Below are 17,257 nucleotides of genomic sequence, written 5' to 3' on the forward strand. Positions count from 1 at the left end.
TGAAACATCCTACTGACCAGATGTTAACCAGAGATAAGGTAGAAAGAGAATGAAGGGGTACAGCAAGAATCTTATGCTGGAGCCAGGAAACAGCATGGCAACATTATCATGTATCTAAAATTAACCTTGGGGCGCCTGGGTGGCTCATTCGTTAAGCATCTGCCTTTGGCTCAGGTTATGATCCCAGGGTCCTAGGATCGAGCCCCACATCAGGCTCCCTGCTCTGTGGGGAAGCCTGCTTCTCCCTCTCCCACTCCCCCTGCTTGTGTTTCCTCTCTCACTGTGTCTCTCTCTGTCAAATAAACAAAATCTTTAATAAATAAATAAATAAATAAATAAATCAATAAATCAATAAATAAAATTAACCTTTTTGCAAATGATAAAGCGTTAATATTAATAGAGCTCTTACAAATCTATAGGAAAAAGAGAAATACCCTACTCAAAAAGTGACCGAAAGATATAAACAAATAATTCACAAGAGAAGATACACAAATGGCCAGGATATTTTAAAGGTTCAAATTTGGTAGTCAGAAAAATATTAAAACAAGAAGATACCAATTTTCTTTCACATATAGAGTTTGCAAAGATTAAAAAAGAATTAGAAAATCTTCTCTTGGAAATAGGCCTTTCCTTTTTCTGCCTCTGGGAGTATAAACTGGCAGATTTCCTGGAGGCAATGTGGCATTATGTTCCAGGTTACTCAGAAATATGTATACTTTTTGACCTAGAAATTCCAATTTTAGAAAATAACCTATAGCTAAATACAAAGATTTATCTCCATGGATATTTATTGTAGTATCACATTAAGTTAAAGAATTAGAAACAATTTGAACACCGAGTAGAAACAGATTGGGTAAAAAATAGTCAATTTTATTTTAAATGGTGAAATAATATGTGAAAATGGTCCCCATGAATTAATGAAATGTAGGCTTTAAACTGTATAAACAGGGTTTTTTGTTTTATTTATTGAGATAGGGTGTATCTAATATATTGTCCAAATCAGCACATTTTTGAGACTATTAACAGTTATACCAGGATTAACAGGCATAAACGGAGTCTATTGCCTTGTTGAACACTCTCACCAGGAACAAGGCAAAATTGTTCTGATAGTCTGTGTTTAATCTGATGTTTCAATCTATCTTTTAAAATGAAATTGCTCAGTACTGGAAGAGTTTAAAGCTACTTCAGTGAAGATTAACTCAAAAATTAGACCCGCAGGACAGTATGTTCTATTTCACCTCTGCTTCTTAATAAATAACATATACAGATTGTGATAAAGTATCTACAACGGACTTTTTATTTTGTGATTCTTCTAACCAATTAGGAGTTTACAAGAGACATAATAATCTAGTCTTAGGATTCTAAAGGCCCTTTCTTTATTAGCTTAGCCATAGCTGTATTATTTTTGTATGAATTTAATTACACCCAGAGTATGGGATTAAATTTCTTAGATCAAAGCCTCAAGCCAGACCTCCTCTTCCCTTAACGTCTTATGGATCTCATAAATATCATATAAAAGATGGTGATTAAAAACACCTCAAATAGAAGGACATTAAATAGGAAAAACCAATTGGGATTCCTGTTTTAGTAAACCTACCTTACTATGAAAAGCCTGTTCAAATTTAAGAGGCTACAATGCTTTTATTAAAAAGTCTCGGGCGCCTGGGTGGCTCAGTTGGTTAAGCGACTGCCTTCGGCTCAGGTCATGATCCTGGAGTCCCTGGATCAAGTCCTGCATCGGGCTCCCTGCTCGGCAGGGAGTCTGCTTCTCCCTCTGACCCTCCCCCCTCTCATGCGCTCTCTCTCATTCTCTCTCTCTCAAGTAAATAAATAAAATCTTTAAAAAAAAAAAGTCTGAATTTACAAATAGTTTTTGAATGGTATTTACCTACACCTGAAACTAATATTGCACAGCATAATAAAATTAATAAAAACTTGGGGAAAAATATAAAAGGTTTTTGTTTTGTTTTGTTTTGTTTGGTACTGAGCTTGTTTTTTTATTCCGAATTAGATGACAGGTTTTTTTTTTTTAATTTTATTATGTTATGTTAATCACCATACATTACATCATTAGTTTTTGATGTAGTGTTCCATGATTCATTGTTTGCGTAAAACACCCGGTGCTCCATTCAATACGTGCCCTCTTTAATACCCATCGCCAGGCTAACCCATCCCCTTACCCCCCTTCCCCTCTAGAACCCTCAGTTTGTTTCTCAGAGTCCATAGTCTCTCATGGTTCATCTCCCCCTCCAATTTCCCCCCCTTCATTTTTCCCTTCCTACTATCTTCTTTTTTTTAACATATAATGTATTATTTGTTTCAGAGGTACAGGTCTGTGATTCAACAGTCTTACACAATTCACAGCACTCACCATAGCACATACCCTCCCCAATGTTTAAAAGAGGTTTTTTTCTTTCCTATAAAATGGTATTTTACGCTAAAGTAGAAAGGGTATTCTTAGTCTGTTTATCTTAACAGTCCTTTATGGTATACTATCACATTATCATTTTCTAATACTGGCAGAAAAGTGCTATTTTTATGAACAAGAATTCTTTATACTATTAAAGTTGATATCACTTCAGAGATTATTCTTTAAAAATTATTCGGATGATATTTTTTATTTTCTAATAACCTATCATCAGCATCTTTTGGCTCAGTTAGAAATAAAGGTAGTCTCACTTTAAAATTAAAATTGTTTTGATTTTCTCTTTTATACTTACTTTCATGTGAATTTTTTCTTTTAATACTTGATCTTTTTTGTAAAACACCTGCCTTCCCCTCACATAAAAGATAAATCCATATTTTTTGAATTGTGAAAATGTAATTATATAAAAATGCACTTGTATTTAGAAGAATGCTTAATTATGAAGGATTCAAATTGCAAAACCCTTCTTGTTACAAGATCTTAGTGGAGGGTTGGGAGAAGCATTCTACACAGACTATTTTGTTTTTATTATCTAAAAAATATTCTGAAGTTGAGTAACTACAGTAAAACAAGACTTGTGTTGTAGTACTGAGGAATCCAGAGATCCTGGTGTCAGACTGCCTAAATTCAAATCCCTCCTTCAGTATTAGCCTTGGGCAAGTTACTTAACATCTCTGGTCTTCAATTTTCTTATCAATAACATGTAAATAATAGTGGCCATTGCAAAGCTTAGAACAATGACTGGAACATGGCAAACAATTAAATGTTAGGCATTATCATCATTAGTAGTTTTTATTCTTCAGTATGCCCTAAAAAATGTACATAGTTTGCATCATGGCCATACCAGTCTAATCTTTTATCTACTCATGCTCAGGAAGAAATATAATCTTACCTCTCTTCAGGAAACCATCGTATATATCCAGGTCTGCATTTTTCCCCATTTGTTTACTGTTTTAAATTCAAGGCACTTTGTTGAGAATCCTGCAGTTACTTTTCATCTTTGCTTATACAACCAAGAAAGATGAAACTTACTTAAAACAGAATTAGAATGACAGATCGGCCAGAAGAAAAAAACACATGAAAGTGGTTTTAAACAAAGATCAAAGAGCTTTTTGAAATGCAGTTCAAGCTAAAGTGCTTTTAAGGAAATCATTGATAAATATATGAGAAGTGAATACCCCAATTCCTGTGGCACAGAAAAGTTAATACATATGTAAAGTATTTATTAAATACTGTGGGTATGTGACATGGGTTTTATTCTTCATCAGTTTACAAAGGTATATTATACCACTACTAATAGATTGGCAACAAGTCACCGTTCTCTCTTGCCTGGACTCCTGCAGTACCTTCCTGCGCCCACCTTCCACTCAGACCACTTTCAGTCAACTCACCATGCGGTAGTTGGCGTCAGGAGTGGCATGCTTCTACTCAAGAGCCTCTGCTGGTTTCCCTTTCACATAGAGTAAAATTCAAAATCTCTCCTTGCACCTGGGATTCCAACAAAATCTCTCAGTCCTCTTTTACAGTTGTACCTCTCACCTACTCTGCTCCAGCCATTCAGGGCTCCTTGGTGTCTGGGGAATGGACCAAGCAGGCTCCCACCTCAGGGTCTGTATACTTGCTCTTCCCTAGGGGGATGCCCTTCCCCCAGGTATCTACAGGACTCGCCCTGGCCCTTCCCTGGGGTTTAAATGTCACCTCATCAGAGAGGCCTCCCCTGACCACACTATATAAAACAGCACTTGAACACATACTTGCCATCATTTTGTCTCCCTTGTCCTGCTTTATTTTTCTTCATTGCACTTAGCACCATCTGACATGTTTGTTCGTCTGTCCCCACACATTAGAATGTAATCTCTAGGCGAGCTTACCTGCCTTGTCCACTGTTGTTTCCTTACACCTGGAACAGCACTAGGTTGTTGAATGAATTAAAAAAAAAATACTTAACTGCACTCTTATCCCAATTTACTACTGACTTCTCATATAAACACAGGAGAACCATGTCAATTTTCTTAGTCTTCCCAACTTTTTTAGGAAAATTAGGCTAAGAATAGATCTGAAATAAGGTATTTCTAAGCATCAGAGGTTAATAAAATGCTGAATACAGGAACTTCCCAGTCCTGGGTATATACCAGTTGGTCTCTTCTTCCCAATCATCTTTGAAGTCCTCTTCTCTCCCTTTCTACACCTCACTAGTGGTGCCCCCTAATGGCTGCCAGGCAGACCAGCCTGACCCAGCCTGTCCCTTGCTACTTGCATTCCTTATGGTACACCTCATAGTACTGCCTTGTAAGTTTTATCTCAGGCAGTCCTTTTCTCTCACACACATCCTCTTTAATGTCTTTGCTCCTTTTGTTTTTAACCAGTTATCTCCGATATTTCTTTCTTTCCCCAAAAAAGTCCATGATTATGATTGATTGGCAGGAGATTAGTACTTGAAATATGCCCCTTCCAAGGGAATGGGAGAATACGGATTTTTAAATTATGTTATATGTAAAACATGTACCTTCAGAAGATTTACAGAGGTCTTTCTCTACCTCCTTATTCTCCTGAAATTAACCTATTATTCCTCAAATACTTAGTCATGTTAGTCATGTTAATTTTCTTATTCAATTTTGTTTAACTCCTAGCATTGCAGATATATTACTTCCAATTTTAATTGGAAATATTTAATTATACTTAAAAATATGGAACATGGAAACCAGAAAAGGGGTGGAAAGGCAACTGCAAACTCATTTTGGAACTATCCCAAGTACCCAGTCATAATTAATGGTAGTTTTTCTTTTTCTTTCTCTTTTTTTTTTTTTTAAGATTTTATTTATTGAGAGAGAGAATGAGATAGAGAGAGCATGAGGCGGGGAGGGTCAGAGGGAGAAGCGGACTCCCCACCAAGCAGGGAGCCCGACGTGGGACTCGATCCCGGGACTCCAGGATCATGACCTGAGCCAAAGGCAGTCACTTAACCAACTGAGCCACCTAGGCGCCCCTAATGGTAGTTTTTCTATAGGAAAAAATAGTTTGAGTTCCAAATACCCTAAAAGCATTTTTTAAAAATACCTCATTTTGGGGCACCTGGGTGGCTCAGTTGTTAAGCATCTGCCTTCGGCTCAGGTCATGATCTCAGGGTCATGGGATCGAACCCCGGCATCGGGCTCCCCGCTCGGTGGGAAGCCTGCTTCTCCCTCTCCCAATCCCAGTTTATATTTGATAAGGGGATAATAAATTATTTTTCCCTAAATCAGTATGTTCTGCAAAATACTAGCCCCTCAATATGCTGCTTGAGGGTAAAAATGTTATGTCATCAAATAACTCTGGGACAAATGGCATACTGTTATGCCACGCTTAAAGGTTTATGATATATATATATATATATCAGCAATAAATTTACATCTACAACAAATTTGCCTACTTAATCACTGTTTGCAAAGATATATGACTACTAAACCCCTTTCTCATATAGGTCTTTTATCTTAATATCTGGTGAAACAAATTTGAGAAACAACTGTAATTATTTATCTTTCAGAAATAAAGGACTGATTAATATCTGTTGAGGGTTTCCTATCAGGTGCTATTCTCAGAACCTTACGTAAATTATCATATTTAAACCTAAAATAAGTGTATGAAGTACAGGTATGATTATTATTCACCTTTTACAAATGAGGAAACTAAAGTTCAGAGTGGTTAATATCATGTCCAAGGGCACATGGCTAATGAAGTAAGCGTTTGGACTTAGGCCATCTATTTACAAAATCCATACATGGTCTTTGGTCTCCACAACTTCTAACAATGTCATTTATGAATATTTCAACTAATGAAAGAATAAGCTATTTAAAAATATTATGTTATTTTGTTACATAGATATTGTTGGAGCTCCTCTGCCTCAGAACCTGAGTGGATACTCTTTGTTGCCATTATCATCAGAAATGTTTAAGAATGAACATAAATTCAAAAACCTACATCCGCCCTGGATTCTGAGTGAATTCCATGGATGCAATGTGAATGCTTCCACCTATATGCTTCGGACCAACCAGTGGAAGTATATAGCCTACTCTGATGGTACTTCAGTGTTGCCTCAACTCTTTGGTAAACCTGTTGATATATTTTTAAGTGTAGAATTATATGGAATGAGGGATGCCTGGGTGGCTCAGTCGGTTAAGCCTCTGCCTTCGGCTCAGGTCATGATCCCAGGGTCCTGGGATCGAGTCCCACATAGGGCTCCTTGCTCAGCAGGGAGCCTACTTCTCCCTCTGCCTGCCGCTCCCCATGCTTGTGCTCTCTCTCTCTGATAAATAAACAAATAAAAAATTAAAAAAAAAAAAGAATTATATGGAATGAGCTGACCTCCATAGTGTTGCTCAAGAGATCCAGTCATCATTGGTTAAATAAATAAATATCTGCTGCTTCTTATGCCAGGACAATCTACAAAAGGTTACCCATGTGAGGTGCAGCTTCTTTGCAAATCATCTGAATTCCAGAGCAAGTATCCAAAGGCTTTTGATCAGGGTCTCAAAACTGAAACCACAGTTTTCTCTGATCAAGGTGTCTTCTAATAGTCATGGTTATTTTCCCAAACAGTAGTCAGCACCCTCTCATGATTCCTTGGTTTCAGCTGTTCTGGAGATTAACCCCTGCATCTTGTGAAGCCTGACATTCTACATTTATTATATAAGATGATACCATTATCCTCATTTTATAGAGAAGACTAGGGGTGAAAGAGATTCAAATACCTGTGCAAGATCTCACAGCTAAGTGGCAGAACTGGGATTTTAACCCAGGTGTAACTTCAAAATCCATGCTCCTTATACTCCACGAAAATGCCTGCTAGCTTCACTACTCTATAAATTAATTTTATTTTTCATTTTTTAAAAAGATTTATTTATTTATTTTGGAGAGTGAGCGCATGCACAGAGGGGAGGGGCATAGGGAGAGGGAAAGAGAGACTCTCAAGCAGACTCCCTGCTCAGCACAGAGCCTGACGTGGGCCTCGATCCCAGGACCCTGTGATCATGACCTCAGCCAAAATCAAGAGTCAGATGCTTAACCAATGGAGCCACCCAGGTGCCCCTCTATGAATTAATTTTAAAGCATCATTATTAAATTCAGGTTTTACTTATCCTTTGCCCCCCTTTTTCACATAAAATATGCCATTATTAATATTTATTTATCCCTGAGTTTCCTTTCCAGTTACAAATGTCAAAATTATTAACTCCAAATAATTCTTTAGGGACTAAATTGATTGGCCTCCCCCTTCCCCCCCTTAACTCAAAGAGCAGGAGATTCTTGGCTTCAAAGGAAAGTCCTTAAATTTTCATCCTGATATGTAAGGGCATCTCCTGCCCAATTCCCTGGACATGTTCTGCAAAAAAGCAGATGTGACTGTCAGAGGATCAGTGGGTGAGCCTGCCTTTCCTGTATTCTCTGGGGTTTATTCACTGACTTCCCTTTCCCAAAGTGGTGCCATCTGAAGTCATCTAACAAAGTCATAAATGTCATCTGGGCTCTTCTGGCAAATGCACCACATAGGTTCATAGAGGTTTTTCCGTCAACATGTAATGTTCATTTATTATCTTAAGTAAATTGTCATAAGATCTTTGATTTGCTATTTTTCCAATTAGATTGACATCCTGTTATATTTTCTGTCTTCCTTTTACCTAGGTAAAAAGGGTATTTATGTTCTGAAATATTTATCATTCTTTTCTTGGTGGTAGCAATTGAGATACATTCTTATTTCCATGGCTATTTGCTCAAATGGACAGTGTTGATGAACTGAATGTTCAAAAATCCAAGCACAAGATGCTAAAATATACAGAAAACTAAGAATAAGTGAGGTTGCAAGAATATAACTTGACTATGTAAAGAATTCTTATATCTGGAAAGTGTGGGGCTGTTGAAATGGGAGAATATAAGCATTACTATTTTTTTTTCTCTGTATGTCATAGTAAATAAGGCATCAAAACCAGGAAGAATTAGGGCTAAGCCAGCTTTCTAGTGATGAGTTCATCTATTTCTGCCATCCAAGAATGGATAAGAAAAAAAAATGAGATAGCAGGATGATGGTAGGAAGGTAATTTGGACATAGATTTAGAGAACTGTCCATCTTATTATGCTAAGAGGAACTGAAAATAAAAATAAACTCAAATACATTATCTGTCACAGAGTAATGGCATTCTAAAATATGTTTTTGTAGCAGGTAGCTGTTTTGACAGCTATTTCATTTTTTTCTTCCAGATCTTTCCTCAGATCCAGATGAACTAACTAATATTGCTACACAATTTCCAGAAGTTACATATTCTTTGGATCGGAAGCTTCGTTCCATTATAAACTACCCTAAGGTTTCTGCTTCTGTCCACCGATACAATAAAGAGCAGTTTATCAAGTGGAAGCAAAGTGTAGGGCAGAACTATTCAAATGTTATAGCGAACCTCAGGTGGCATCAGGACTGGCTGCAAGAACCAAGGAAGTATGAAAGTGCGATTGATCTGTGGCTTAAAACCCCCGCTAATCCTAAAAAAATCTGAACTAAAGCTAGAAAATAATGTTCTAGAGCAACATATAGAGATAATGGTAAAAGATCATGATTAGCTTTTATATGTTTGTTTTAATAATTACTGATTTTTAGTTACTTTTAAAGAGTGTATTCTATTTTAAAATAAAGTAGTAATCATTACAGAATTACATATTTTCAAATATGATTACTATCAAGACCTCTTACTAACTTTTAACAACTTAATGGACGTATTAAAAGGATGGAAGCAAGTAGTATAATATAAAGTTATATTCCTCTGAATAATATGGAATATAGACAATTTTAACAGTTATGACTTATGAACCATAAAATAGTTATTTGTATTTGATGGTGTCTGATGAGTTATTTGCATCTGATGGGGCATACATCATTTGGATGTATTTGATGGGAGTATTCAGAGTATTTGATGGGACACAGATCCTGGATCTGGCTGACTTTATTACTGGTTTTTAAAATTGGTAATATATGCACAAGGTACAAAAGAGTGAGCAAATGAACATGAAGTGTCCCTCTTTTCCCAGTTCCCCTTCCTGGGGCAACTGTAACCACCTTCCTAAGTATCCTTTTAAAGATACACAGTATATCTAACAAACAAACTTTGTATTCCTACCCCCCACCCAAAAAAAAAGGGAGCTTACTCTATAAAATGTTCTGCATCTTGCCCTTTTTTTCTCCCACTTAAAAATACCTAGAAGTGAAATTGCTGGGGCAAGACTGTATCTAGCAAAATTACACCAAGTTACCGCCAGAGAAGTTATACCAATTTAAATTCTCACCAGTGATGCACTTCCTCACATCCTTCACCAACCTGATAAATAAAAAATATATTCTTTTTAATGTTTTTATTATGAGAAGATAGATCACATTTTCATATATTTAATAGCCATTTGAATTTCCTTCACTGTGACCTTTCCTATTTCTATTCTTTGCCTATTTTTCTATTGCTTGTCTTTTTTATTACAGGCATGGTTTTGGATCTTAGCTTTTTGTCTGTAATAGAAGCTGCACATTTTTTTTCCTTTTTGTAATTTGTCTTTTGACTTTGTTCTGGTGTTTTTAACCTGTGGAAATTGTTATTTTCATGCAATCAAATTTATGAATCTTTGCATTTATGGCTTTGGGGTTTGTGTCATACATATTCAGCATGCTATTCCCCACTTAACTTCTTTTAGAGCTTTATTTTTGTCCTTAGATCTTTGCCCCCTCTGGAATGTATTCCATATTAGAAATCTAACTTTGGTTTGTTATTTTAAGATGGCTACCCAAATGACCTTTTATTGAGTAAGTAACATTTGTCTACTTGGTTAGAAAATGCCACTTCATTATATAACACCTTTTAGTGAATAAATTATCTTTTTCTCTGTTGATTTGGAATATCGTTTTATCATATTCCAAAGTCTCATTTACATTTGGGTCCTTTCAGAACATTTTTTATCTTCCCGTGGACCAATCTACTTTGTTTACTGATGTGGTAGTCCTTCTCTGGTCAGACTAGTTCCTTTCCAACACTTTCCTTTTTCAGAGTTGTCCTGGCCACTCTTGCTAACTTGGGTTTTCCACACAAATTTAGAATAAGTTTGCCTAGCTCAGAAATGAAAAATCTTGTTAGTCTTTTTATGAAACCATATTATATTTATAACCTATTTTAGGGAGAATTGAACTCTTTATGATCTTCAGTTATTCTAAAAAATATAGCAAGCACACTTTTCCCTTTCTTTAAGGTTTCTTTGATCTCACAGTAGTATCCTAAGTTTTCTTCTAATGGATCGGTTTCTATAGAGATTTTTTGAAAAGTAAGGACCTTTAAAAAAATACTGTCTAGGCCCCACCCCACATTAATGAAATTAGAATTCTGGGGATGGCATCTGGGCACTGTTCTTTCTTATTGTTCCCTTAAGCTCTCTAGCTAATGATCCTGACGTGTAGGCAGAGATGAGTTTATTCCTAGTTGTTTTATCATTTGTTGGTGGTGTCTATTTTAAGTGATCTTTCTTCCATTATATCTTCTAACTGGTTGTTTATATATGCAGATTCTTTTTCTATATATTAATTTTTCACCAATAATAGAATATTTTTTGGTACCAATAGTTTTTCAGTTGGTATCTTATATTTTTCAGGTAAAAGGCTGATCTGCAAATAATAATTTTACCTAACTTCCTCTTCAAACTCTCTTTGAAGTTTTCTTCATGGGCCACTTCATTTCCTTTTCTTACTCTTCTTCACTGAATTTGTATGAGCTTATCTTTGCAGTTATGTATGAATTTCTGAGAAATAAATTTCACTTCAGATACATTCTGAAGTATATAAAGCCCTCAAGGAAAAGATCTCAACATTAGACTATTAAGATTAAAGTGAAAATACACAAATCTCCCTCCCATCTCCTAGTTAAACCTAAAGAACATGAAATAGCTAGTGTGTGGGTGGAAATGCTAATTACAGGGGGAAAATAAAGCAATAATAATAGAAATGTGGTTCTGAAAACAGGCATGTGAAGATAATACAATCCATCTCGTTCTACCCAAACCCTTCAAGATGCATTCGTTGCTAGAACTTACCAAGCATCCACAATGTTTTAAGTATATTGGATATAGGATCATACTTAGGCACAGCTGAGTTTTTAGGACAAAATAGAACTCAAACTGGTATCTAACAACCATGAAAACAGAAAAAGAAGAAAAACTTGGAAAATTAAGAAATGAATGCCAGGATCTGAGAGAAACTGACAAGAATTATAAACTAAATTGAGGACAGTCTTTGGGATTCATTTTTACTGCCTCCGCTGCTCCACCCTGTTCCAGTCTACCATAATCTCCTGTTTGGAATTTTGTAGTCGCCCCCTAAGAGGTCTCCCTGAGCCTGCCCTGGGCTTTCTTCAGTCTTTTCTCAACACAGCAGCCAGAGTGATCCTGTTAAAGATATATCACATCACTTCACCGGACACTCAAAACCTTCCACTGGTTTCCCGTCTTACTCTGTAAAAGCCAAAATCATCACAAAGGCCTACAGGACCCTGGACTGTCTGGCTGAATGTTCCCTCACAGACCACCTCTCCTCCCACACTCCCACTTTGTTCACTCTCTTCCGGCCACACTGGCATCCCTGTTGATTCCTAGCACCCCAGGCATGCACCACCTCAAGACCTTTGTGCTTGTCGAGGCTTTCTGCTGGGAATTCGGTTCTTTCCTCAGATTGCCACAGGGCTCACTCTGCTGCCCCCTTCAAATTACTGCTCTAGTGTTACCTTTCTCACAAGGACTTGCCTGCTTGATTTTTTTCCGTGATAATCATTACCGTCCAATGTAGGGTATATTTCACCTATTTAATTTGTTTATACTGTGTCCCATCCCTCCTACCCCACTAGGATGAAAGCTCTCTGTACAGGCATGGCTTTTTGTCCTTTTAGTCTCCTAAAGTATCCCAAGTGCCTGAGACACAGAAGATTATTAATACTTGTTGAATAAATTGGCTGGGAATTAGAGTCTTTCAGATAACACAGTGGATTAGAAAACCAACACATTAGGCTCTCAATAAATAGAGCCTTCTAAAAACAGTAAGTTCTAGCAAAAGCCTGCACAGGAGAGTTGATGAGGGGACTCTATTCTTCTTCATCTTTTTCTATGAAAAAGGCCAGATACTGAATATTTTAGGCTTTGTGAACCATATGGTCTTTTTCACAACTACTCAGTACTATCCGAGGAGCGTGAAAATAGCAATAGACAATATGTAAACAGATGAGCATGGCTTCTTTTCAATGAAACCTTGTTGACAAAAACACAGGATTTGACCTGTTGTGGACCCCAGTTTGCTAACCCCTAGTCTAGAACAGTGGTTCACAACTTTGCTGCAAACTGGACTTACCTGAGGCTGTTTATAAACTATTAATGCCTGGCTCCAACCTCTAAGCTCTGAGATTTTTAAAAGCTTCCCAGATGCCTCTAATGTGTAGCAAAATCTGGGAACCAAGGTTCTGGAACCTTATTATTCAAACTCTGGTCCTTGGACCAGAAACATCCACATCACCTGGGAGCCTTATATGTTTTTATTTCTCTCTGTTAAAAATAAAAGGGTAGATTTTGTATTTATCCTTCTACTCTTTGTGGTTTTCCATCTCATTAAACCTAGGGCATCCTAATAAAAACTACTAGAATTGATGGAATTTGTTAAATAGCTACATATACAAAAATAGATATAAATCTATAAGAATAATCACTAAGTAAAAATGGAAATTAGGAAAAATATCTCACATTATGACAGAGTATAAATTTTAACAAGAGGCACTACCTAGATAAAAAAATTATAAGGTTCTACTGAAGTATACAAACAAGATATGAACATGAAATGACAGCAAGTTCTTGGATGGGAGGATCTTATGTTAAAATGTCACTTCTCCAGAATTAATGTATAAATTTTGTACAATTCTGATTTTAATCTGAATAGGGTTTGGGGATTTTTTTTTTCTTAATTGGACTAAACAATCTTAAAGTTTTCATGGAAAAAAAGTCTCAAATATCTAATAAAATTATGGAAAAAGAAAGTTAAGATGAGACTATTCTTACTGGCTATTAAATCATACTATAAATCACTGACTCAAACTAAGAACTTGGCTATGAGGGACCATGAAAAAGAAAGATACTTCTCAACACAAACTAGGTGGAAGAAAATCAGTGGGGAAGACAGGAAAGATCTAGACCTGTGCTAGTACTCTTCCCTTGTACACTGATCATATATTATGGATGTGTGTGTGTTGTTTATAATTATAAAGTTCTCAGGTAAGATTTTTAGCCCTTTTAAAACACAATTTAAAGTTATAAAGCAGAGGGGTGCTTGGGAGGCTCAGATGGTTAAGCGTCTGCCTTCAGCTCAGGTCATGATCCCTGGGTCCTAGGATCAAGGCCCATGTCCAGCTCCCAGCTCAGCAGGGAGTCTGTTTCTCCCTCTCCCTCTGCTGCTCCCCCTGCTTGTGCTCTCTCCACCTCTCTCTCTCTCAAATGAATAAATAAAATCTTTTTAAAAAATAAAGTTATAAAGCAGAATCTTAAATAATTCTTAGGTCAAAAAATTACAGTTCTATGCTATTTTTAAAATAAAGAAAATGAGAAAACTCAGAACATGTGACACACAACCAGAACTACACTCAGAATATTTTTAGCCTTAAACTTTTTATTATTTTTTTTAAAGATTTTATTTATTTATTTATTTGACAGAGAGAGACACAGCGAGAGAGGGAACACAAGCAGGGGGAGCGGCAGACAGAGGGAGAGGGAGAAGCAGGCTTCCTGCTGAGCAGGGAGCCCGATGCGGGGCTCGATCCCAGGACCCCAGGATCATGACCTGAGCCGAAGGCAGACGCTTAATGACTGAGCCACCCAGGCACCCCTTAAACTTTTTATTATTAAGAAGAAATAAACTGTTCAAGAAGTTAGACAACAAAATAAGCATCAATTTTGTAATATTTATAGCAAAGGATTGGTATCCTTAAATAATGTTTTGAGAGTTGTGCTTTCACATAGGATAGGGAAGGTTGCAAGGGAATATTCCTCCCATGTTAACAAAAATCAAGAAAAAAAAAGTGAGATAATCTAAGCTTTTTCTGAGCCCATCAGGTGCCTGAGGCTGCAAGGCAACAGGTAAACTGAATTCAAAAGGGTAGCAAGCTCCTCTGAGAAGGGGTGAGACACTCAATCTGGGTCACCTTTGGCAGAGTGTGTGGGGGGGTGGGGAACTAGCAGCCAAAAGAATGGGTAACCAAACAACTGATACTTTGATAAATCCTTAAAATTTTAGTCCAACGTGTGTGAAAATAACAATAGAAACTCTGGGAGCCCCCCACACAAGGGAAACCACCATGAACTTTTTTCATGGACCTGAAGCAGCACTCATGAGAAAGATTGGGAGCAGGGCTAGAGATCGAATGGAGCCCCTTCAGTAGGCCAGGTGGATATGGGCCAGGGAGTGGCTACCTCCGGAGGACGAGCACAGAACCCAAAACCTTATGTTTTAAAAACATATGCCAAGCTTAACATCACCAGTATTGAGACAGACTAGCACTGTATGTCCCTGAAATGATGCACTGAGAACACAGTATTACCCATGTAGTATTTCAGCCCCAAAACTCTAATCCAAATTTAATTATGTGGAAACAAATACAACTTTGGAGACATTCTACCAAACATGCGTCATGGACCCTTCAGACCTGTCAGAGTCATGAAAGGAAAAAGAAAGACTGGGAAACTGTTCTAGATTAAAGGCCACTAGAGAAATAATGCAATTAAATACAACCCATGCAGTGGATCCAACTAAACACATCCTTGTGAAATTTGTCAGAGACAAGAGAAGAATTAAGTTCTAGAATGAAAAAAACAACGATCACATTTACACAAATCAGGAACCAGAGTGGCTTTAGGCTTCTAAACACAAACACTTAGAACCCAGAAGGGAATGGATCAATGCCATCAAAATTCAGAAGGAAAGCATTTCCAGCGTAGAATTTTAACTCCAGCCAAGTCATCAGTTGAGCATGATGGTAAAATAAAGAAATGTCCAGACATGCAAGATCCCCAAAATTTATCCTTTCTCTAGAAGTCACAGAAGGATGCATTCTACCCAAGCAGGGAAATAAACCAAGAAGAAAACACACACACACACACACACACACACACGAAATTAGAAAGCAGGAAACCCAGCATGAGATAGTGAAAGGAGTCTCTAGGATAATGGTAAAGGGAGATGCCTGGGTATGTCCTGGAGGGCAACGTGACTCAAGAAATAGGCGCAACAAGACTCCCACAGCTATGTCCTCAGCCTCTGCACAATCTTTTTAACCTTATAACATGTTGGATGATGTGTTTTACCAAAAGGAAAAGAAACCAAGAAAAAGGACCAGAGATCCAAGAAACAAGAATTCCAACCCAAAAGAAAAGAGTTTCAGTGATGACAACAAATAGACATTCTAGAATGATAGTTGTATAGTAGGCCTAGAGAGAAACCAGCCTACACAGGAAGGAAATGGAGGTCTCCAGTAAGAACGTTTCCAAGAAAAATAAACTGGAATTGCTACATTATGTTACAAAACTGAACTGAGGTACTACTTAGAGGTATAGGAAGATTAAGCTATGTAACAATGAAATTTAAGGCAATTATTAACTTCAAGAAAAAGAAAATGATATTCATAATATCTATAACATTCACCTGGGAATATTTTCATTTCATAATAATGTAAACACTAAATATAGATCTAACCCAAAATTACATGATTACTGTATTAAGTATGGGAAAGGAGAAATTATCTTATGAGAAGCTAATAGATAGTGCATTACACATTTGCTATTTAGAATTCTGGAATTAAGTAAATGCCAGAAGAAACAGTAAATCGATTCTAAATTGGTTCCATCTAGAAGAGGGGAAGGAGGAGTGAGGGTGCGTGGACAGGAAAACTATGTTGTTGTCAGCCCTCTAGTTCTATTCGACTTTCCAAACTATGTGTATGTGTTATTTTGAGAACAATTATTATTTTTTTTAATCAATGATTTATCAGGTCTTGGTAAAGTTCTGTGAAATGTCATTTCACTGGTAGAGTCTTGTTATATGAGAGCATTTCAACAAATTTGAGACAAATTATAGAATTATCTTGAGAACTATTAAACTGGTATTGGCTAGAGAAATAATTGAATTATGGGTACTGCTCAGAGAGAGCTCCCTGGAAGAAGCGGATCATAAGCTGGAATGATGTATGTTACAAAGAAAAAGGCCTCGGCCAAAGCCTCCGAGGGGAGAATGTGAAAATTAAACTAAGAGTTTGATTTCCCAAGGCTATCGCTCTACCTCTTTTTCAAGTGTTCCACCAAGAATGGCTCTGCCCCCATCTCCCCAGAGCTTCCCTGGGCTCCTCCGGATGATATTGGCATAGGTATGAAAGGCTTTTTTTTTCCCTCAGGTTGATGGATTTATCGTCAAAGCAGGAACATTTGCTCAAAGTTCTCTGAAATGCATCATATATCCATTAGTTCAGCAATTCAAAACATGTTTCCTGATATCTAGCCTGTGTCAGGCCCAGTGCTAGGCACTGGGGAAAGGATAATAAAAATGACAAAGGTCGGGCACCTGGGTGGCTCAGTCATTAAGCGTCTGCCTTCGGCTCAGGTCATAGTCCCAGAGTCCTGGGATCGAGCCCCGCATCGGGCTCCCTGCTCGGCAGGGAGCCTGCTTCTCCCTCTCCCACTCCCCTTGCTTGTGTTCCCTCTCTCGCTGTGTCTCTGTCAAATAAATAAATAAAATCTTAAAAAAAAAAAAAAAGACAAAGGTCTCTG

At 37.2% G+C, this 17,257-nt stretch overlaps 2 protein-coding genes across 6 annotated transcripts in view; one reads left to right on the plus strand and one right to left on the minus strand.

Moving 5' to 3' along the window:
* ARSK (arylsulfatase family member K) overlaps positions 1 to 9,274 on the plus strand; it is a 43,045-nt gene extending 33,771 nt beyond the window's left edge. For 2 of the 4 annotated variants that reach the window (XM_045898879.3, XM_054512968.2), the window contains 2 exons: positions 6,284 to 6,508; positions 8,654 to 9,274. In XM_045898879.3, the coding sequence (XP_045754835.1) occupies positions 6,284 to 6,508; positions 8,654 to 8,943 (515 nt within the window). In that variant the 3' untranslated portion in view covers positions 8,944 to 9,274. The remainder of the gene's footprint in view (positions 1 to 6,283; positions 6,509 to 8,653) is intronic. The other 2 variants (XM_045898888.3, XM_054512957.2) reach the window with 2 other exon arrangements.
* Positions 1 to 17,257, minus strand: part of SKIC3 (SKI3 subunit of superkiller complex) — a 157,760-nt gene that overhangs the window by 118,248 nt on the left and 22,255 nt on the right. The window lies entirely within an intron of this gene.

This window comes from Mirounga angustirostris, unplaced genomic scaffold, assembly GCF_029215605.1.
Source record: "Mirounga angustirostris isolate CCGP_5_RB_7025 unplaced genomic scaffold, mMirAng1.0.hap1 SCAF_7, whole genome shotgun sequence".
NCBI lineage: Eukaryota > Metazoa > Chordata > Mammalia > Carnivora > Phocidae > Mirounga > Mirounga angustirostris.